Source organism: Mandrillus leucophaeus, unplaced genomic scaffold, assembly GCF_000951045.1.
Source record: "Mandrillus leucophaeus isolate KB7577 unplaced genomic scaffold, Mleu.le_1.0 Scaffold190, whole genome shotgun sequence".
Classification (NCBI taxonomy): domain Eukaryota; kingdom Metazoa; phylum Chordata; class Mammalia; order Primates; family Cercopithecidae; genus Mandrillus; species Mandrillus leucophaeus.
The window spans coordinates 3,638,783-3,646,056 of NW_012101921.1; the positions used below are offsets into that span (position 1 = coordinate 3,638,783).

A 7,274-nucleotide genomic window follows, 5' to 3' on the forward strand; every position below is an offset into this window, starting at 1 on the left:
GTAATGCCAGCACTTTGGGAGGCCTAGGCAGGCTGGTCACCTAAGATTAGGAGTTTGAGACCAGCCTGGCCAACATGGTGAAATCCCATCTCTACTAAAAATACAAAAATTAGCCGGGTGTGGTGGTGGGTGCTTGTAATCCCAGCTACTTGGGAGGCTGAGGCAGAAGAATCACTTGAACCCGGTAGGCAGAGGAGGTTGCAGTGAGCCCAGATTGCACCACTGCACTCTAGCCTGGGCGACAGAGCGAGACTCTGCCTCAAAAAAAAAAAAAAGAAAAAAGGAAAAAAGAAAAAAAAGCAGATCAATACTGTGGGTTCTATTAAGCACTTAACAGAGTAGTTGTTTTCAAGCCCCAAACACTCAATACTACTGAAATTCCAGCAATGAAGGTGAGACAGTTAAGATGAGAATGAAATGTAACCAAATTTGGGATAAGTTTCCAAATTAGATCTGCTGTTCCCTAAGTCACTAATGAGAAAGCCAAAGCAGTAACCAAGAAGACACTGGATCTGGGGGCTATATTTCTGCAAAGAGAACATCTGAAAAAGTAAGAATATGTGGGAAAGTTACTTAAAAAAAATTTTAAACAGTAAAGTATGTATAGTACAGGCTCAACATACCCCACTAAGAACTTAGGGAAAGAGGTGAAGACACTGAAGATATAAACCCTAACACTTCAGAAGACTGTAATTATATAATTATTTTAATGAAAGAAACACTAACATTATTAGAAAAATCAAGGTATTATATGAATGACTGTATAGGAAACCTCTTTTAAACAACATGTTCCTGATTAAGTATTAGGTGCTCTGCCATCTTGTTCCTAATTGCAAAGCACTTTTTGTTTTGTTTCTGTAACTCATATATTCAGCGCTAAGCATTCTGTTTTGAAAGTGGAAAATGCAGCCTTTGCTAATCCAATGCACTGTCCCAATCAACATCTTCATGTGCCTCTTTATCAACAGCTTGCCTACTCTGGTAGGGACCAGAAGTATTTGGTAGGAAAACAAAGGTTTGGAGTTTAAAAAAAAAAAAAAAAAGACAGAGAGAGAGAGAGACTAGTATATATACTACTAGTGCACACTTTATGAAAATTAATAGGGAAGTGAAAAATAATATTCAAAAAGTGAAAACTGAAGCAGGGTACAGTAACATGTGCCTATGATCCCAGCTACTCAGGAGGCTGAGACAGGATGATTGCTTAAGTCCAGAGTTCAAGACCAGCCTGGATAACGTACTGAAACCCCTGCTTCTTTAATAAAATAAAATAAAATCTAATTTATAAATGAAAATTTCAGGTGCATTTCAGGGCGGGATCAGGAGTTAATATTGTTTTAATTTTTCCCAATCTGGCATATTGTCTTTTTAATACACAAGAAAAAGGCTGCTTTGTCTTTTTGAATTTTGACGCTATAAATGTTATACCAACTAATATTTTTTACAAAGCTTTAGAAAATTGTATGCAGGGCTGGGCGCGGTGGCTCACACCTATAATCCCAGCACTTGGAGAGGCCGAGGCAGGCAGATCACCTGAGGTCAGGAGTTCGAGTCCAGCCTGACCAACATGAAGAAACCCTGTCTCTACCAAAAATAGAAAATTAGCCAGGCATGGTGGCGCATCCTGTAATCCCAGCTACTCGGGAGGCTGAGGCAGAAGAATTGCTTGAACCCAGGAGGCAGAGGTTGCAGTGAGCCCAGATTGTGCCATTGCACTCCCGCCTGGGCAACGAGAGGAACTCCGCCTCAAAAAACAGAGAAAATTGTACACAGATTTGACCATTTTAAGTCCTCAGTTCAATGACATTTTTGTGTGTGACTACTAAACATTAAGGAGGAAAGACACTCTCTTCAATTATTAAATTAAAACCACACTTGTACTCACCTGCAAAATGGCACGTGCTGACTTTATACTATTGAAGCATGGAATCACGTAACCTATATATGTTTCCTGATCAGGAGGTACTCCCAATTCTTGCATTACTTTCAGGACTTCAATTATACCTAACACATAAAATGTAGAAGCACAGAGATGAAGAACTTAGAACAAAGTTACAAAAGATCAGTAAGTTCAGTTCAATTATTTTCTGAATCATAATGTAAGAAAATTACTCAGCAATTCGTTTGTCTAAAAGGCAGAAAAGCAACAGAACTGTGAGATATAATGACAAAAAAATTAACTCCTCCTTTCTTCATCCCCCTCTGTGAAACAGTGAATTTCAAGAAAGTATCCTTGAAATTATAAGCATAAAGAAACATAAAACAATTAACCAATGTGTCCAACGTTTCCGGCACCCCAAAAGTGATTATAATACAACATTGCTATTATAGAGCAATGATGGACTTGTACAAAAAAAACTTGGCCAGAATAAATGCTGCAAAGAGAAGTGAGTGGTTTCAAAACATGTCTTCAATTAAGTACTTACGTAAAAAGTTCCCTAATTGTTACTAACTTGATTTCATATTTTACAATGTAAGAATGAAAAATAGCAATTTATTCTAATGAATTATTGTCTAACTGTATTTAAAACTAACTTAAAAATCTAATAAGTTGTTTCCCCCATTTCCCACTCACAAAAATCTCTTTTAATAACTTCTTACAAATTAAGTCATTTCATGTTTTCAGAGCTACAGCAAGTTTCAAATAGATCCGGTTAATTCTAGACAACTGTCAGATTACTCAAGTATCACCTAATTTGACAGAGGCTACAGTTTAATAAAAAGAAAGAACATTCTTATTTTTCCTTTTAAAAACTTACTTATCTTCGGCTTCATTACTTTCATATTATTAAAACTCCCCCTAAAAGTCCCTATTTCTGGCCTACTAGAGACCTAAAGAAAAATTACATTTCTATCAAATTTGTTACACGATTAACTCTAGTACAAATAATTGACAGTAAATTCCCACTAAGTACAGAAAGACACAGGCAAGTCTAACTACATTATAAATACCTGCACATTTCTTTTAGATAAAATTTAGTTTATGAAAAAAAAAAACTAGGTATAATTTTTTTTTAATTTAGGTTATGAATCAGAATATTTTAACTTTAAACAATTCATCATATATAAAATTACCTAATACTGGCCTAAAAACAAACAAATAGACCAATGCAATAGAACAAAGAATCTAAAAATAAACCCACACACATATAATCAACTAATTTTGACACAGGCACCAATAAATGGTGTTGGAGCTGCAGGCAGTGGTGCACACCTATAGTTTTGGCTATTCAGGAGGCTGTTGCAGGACTGCTTGAGCCCAGGAGTTCAAGTCCAGCCTGGGCAACATAGCAAGATCCTGTCTTTTTTTTGAGACAGAATATTGCTCGGTCACCCAGGCTGGAGTGCAGTGGTGTGATCTCAGCTCACTATAACCTCCGCCTCCTGGGTTCAAGCAGTTGTCCTGCCTCAGCCTCCAGAGTAGCTGGGATTACAGGCACACGTCACCACGCCCAGCTAGTTTTTGTATTTCTAGTAGAGATGGGGTTTCATCATCTTGGTCAGGCTGGTCTGGAACTCCTGACCTCATGATCCTAGAGATGGGGTTTCACCATGTTGGTCAGGCTGGTCTTGAACTCCTGAATTCGTGATCCGCCCGCCTCGGCCTCCCAAAGTGTTGGGATTACAGGCATGAGCCACTACACCCGGCCTGGACCCTTATCTTATACAATACACAAAAATCAACTCAAAATAGATTAAAGACTTAAACTTGAAACCTCAAAACTCCTAGAAGAAAACACTGGTCTTGACAATGACTTTTTGGATTTGAGACCAAAGCGCAGACAACAAAAACAAAAACAGTGATGTGGAACCACATGTAACTAAAAAGCTTCTGCACGGTAAAGGAAACAATAAAATGAAAAGGCGACCTATGGAATGGGAGAAAATATTCGCAAACCATGTATCTGATAAGGGGCTAATATCTAAAATACATAATAAGGAACTCAAACAACTCAATAGCAAAAAAAAAAAAAAGAAAAACCCAAATAATTCAATTAACAGATGGGCAAAGGATCTGAATACACATTTTTCCAAAGACATAAAAATGGCCAACAGTCTTATGAAAAGATGCTCAACATTACTAATCATCAGGGAAATGCAAATTTAAGCCACAATGAAATATCACCTTATACCTGTCAGAATGGCTACTATCAAAGAGTCAAAAGCGATTACACAGTGGTGAGGATATACAGAAAGGGAACCCTGGTCTACTGCTGGTGGGAGAGTATGGAGAGTCCAGAAAAACTTAAAAGTAGAATTACCAACAATCCCACTTCTGAGCATATGTCCAAAGGAAATAAAATCATTATCTCAAAGAAACATTTGTTCATTCCAGCATTATTCACAGTACCCAAGATGTAGAAACATGCTGTCAACAGATAAAGAAAATGTGGCATATATACACATAGAGAATGGAAGATTATTCAGCCTTAAAAACAAAGAAAATCCTGTCATTTACAACATGAACGAACTTGAAATACATGCTAAGTGAAATAAGCCAGACACAGAAAGACAAATACTATGTGATCTCACTTATATATGGAATCTTTATTTATTTATTTATTTTTGAGACATAATCTCACACTGTCGCCCAGGCTGAAGAGCAGTGGCCCAATCTCCGCTCACTGCAAGCTCCGCCTCCCGGGTTCACGCCATTCTCCTGCCTCAGACTCCCAAGTAGCTGGGATTACAGGCGCCCACCACCACACCTGACTAATTTTTGTATTTTTAGTAGAGATGGGATTTCACCATGTTGGCCACGATGGTCTCGATCTCCTGACCTCAGGTGATCCGCCTGCCTTGGCCTCCCAAAGTGCTAGGATTACAGGCGTAAGCCACAGCGCCTGGCCTATATGGAATCTATTTAAAAAAAAAAAGTTGAACTGTTATGGGACTGGGGGGTGAGTGAAAAGGTATGGTGGTCAATAGGTATAAATTTGCAGTTATATGGTAAGTAAGTTCTGGACACAATGTACTGAATACTTGATTTTTGCTGAGAGAGTAGATCTCAAGTGTTCTTGCCACAGTATTTTTTTTTTTGAGACAGAGTTTCGCTCTTACTGCCCAAGCTGGAGTGCAACGGTGCGATCTCAACTCACAGCAACCTCCACCTCCCGGGTTCAAACAATTCTTCTGCCTCAGCCTCCTGAGTAGCTGGGACTACAGGCGCATGCCACCACGCCAAGTAATTTTTGTATTTTTACTAGAAATGAGGTTTCACTATGTTGGCCAGGCTGGTCTTAAACTCCTGACCTTGTGATCTGCCTGCCTCTACCTCCAAAAGTGCTAGGATTACAGGCATGAGCCAACACACCCAGCCAATACAAAATTTTTAAAAAGATAACTAGCTCAACAACAAAAAAAAAAAAAAAGAGAGAAGGGCTGGGCGCAGTGGCTCACACCTGTAATCCCAGCACTTTGGGAGTCCAAGGCAGGTGGATCACCTGAGGTCAGGAGTTCGAGATCAGCCTGGCCAACATGGCGAAACCCCATCTCTACTAAAAATACAAAAACTAGCTGGGTGTGGTGGCACACGCCTGTAATCCCAGCTACTAGAGAGGCTGAAGCAGGAGAACTGCTTGAACCCAGGGGGCGGAGGTTGCAGTGAGCCGAGATCACACCACTGCACTCCAGCCTGGGCAACAGAGCCTATGAATCCAGCTGAGGTGATGGATATGTTAGCTTGACTGTGGTAATGATTTCACAATGTGCACATATATCAAAATGTAGCCAGGTGAGGTGGCTCATGCTTGTAATCTCAGCACTTTGGGAAGCCAAGGCGGGAGGACTGCTTGAGCCCAGGAATTTGAGACCAGCCTAGGCAACACAGGGAGACCCCTGTTTCTACCAAAAAAAATTTTTTGAACTAGCCAGGCCTGGTAATATGTGCCTGTGGTCCCACTGAGGCTGAGGTGGGAAAATCTCGAGCCTGGGAGGTCAAGGCTGACAGTGGGAGACACTGTCTCCAAAAAGTCATGTTGTTTATCAGATAGACAGATGACTGATTGATAGATAGATGATTGTTGATAGAAAGATAGACAGATACAGATTTAGCTACACAATTATTCATCATTCATACCTCAGTAAAGTTGGCTGGGAAGAATAAATAAATAACCTAATATCTTCAAATCTTAGAGATTTAAATGTATTTTTCAAGATGTAAAAATAATGTTTTTAATTAGCCAGGCGTGGTGGCAGGCACCTATAATCCCAGCTACTGGGGAGGCTGAGGCAGGAGTATTGCTTGAACCTGGGAGGCAAACGTTACAGTGAGCCACTATCACGCCACTACACTCCAGCCTGGGCAACAGAGTAAGACTCGGTCTCAATAATAATAATAATAATAATAATAATAACAACAACAACAACGTTTTTTAAAATCCCTAAACAACAACAACAACGTTTTTTAAGATCCCTAAACAAAGCATGTGCTTACTGAAATATAAGAGAACATGCATACAGTTGGTCCACACTGCACACAGAGGCCTAACAATACTTGTAAGTGAAATTTAAACTATTCCTCTAATAATTCACTGGGTATCACTACTAACAACCTTAGTAACTACCATAAAAGATGGCAAATTCCATTGTGCTCTTCTTTATATGAAAAGATTACCTGACATGAGGACATAGCTAAGTTGCTTTTGAATTCCTAGTAACAGATTTGTGTTAATCTAATGTCCTCAGTGTTCTTTCTGACCAGTAATAATTCACCAGAGTGAGATACTCTGGTGAAGTGACCAAAAAAAAGGCTTTGGACTTTAAACACCCAACTCTCCCCCTTGGTGCTGGTACTTAATGGCAATGTAAATCTAAGCAAGTCGCAGCGCATGTCTGAGCCATAATTTCATAGCTTACACACTAGAAATGGAAATATGCCAGGAACTGTGCTTCTAGACACTTTTACACATATTGCTTTGCTAAATCTTTCTAACTACCATCCATGGACTATGCAAGGCAATATGTGTCAAGGCACTTAATGAATAATTTTCTGACCTATAAAAATCTATGCCAGACCGGGCATGGTGGCTCACGCCTGTAATCCCAGCACTTTGGGAGGCCGAGGCGGGCAGATCATAAGGTCAGCAGATCAAGACCATCCTGGCTAACAAGGTGAAACCCCGTCTCTACTAAAAACATAAAAAATTAGCCAGGTGTGGTGGCAGGCGCCTATAGTCCCAGCTACTCGGGAGGCTGAGACAGGAGAATGGCGTGAATCCGGGAGGCGGAGCTTGCACCACTGCACTCCAGCCTGGGTGACAGAGCGAGACTCC

At 40.0% G+C, this 7,274-nt stretch overlaps 1 protein-coding gene across 1 annotated transcript in view; it reads right to left on the reverse strand.

The window, feature by feature from the left end:
• The window catches only part of LRPPRC (leucine-rich pentatricopeptide repeat containing), a 142,795-nt gene that overhangs the window by 98,639 nt on the left and 36,882 nt on the right, over positions 1-7,274 (reverse strand). Inside the window, exon 12 of the mRNA XM_011978201.1 lies at positions 1,886-2,004. Within this exon, the coding sequence (XP_011833591.1) occupies positions 1,886-2,004 (119 nt within the window). The remainder of the gene's footprint in view (positions 1-1,885; positions 2,005-7,274) is intronic.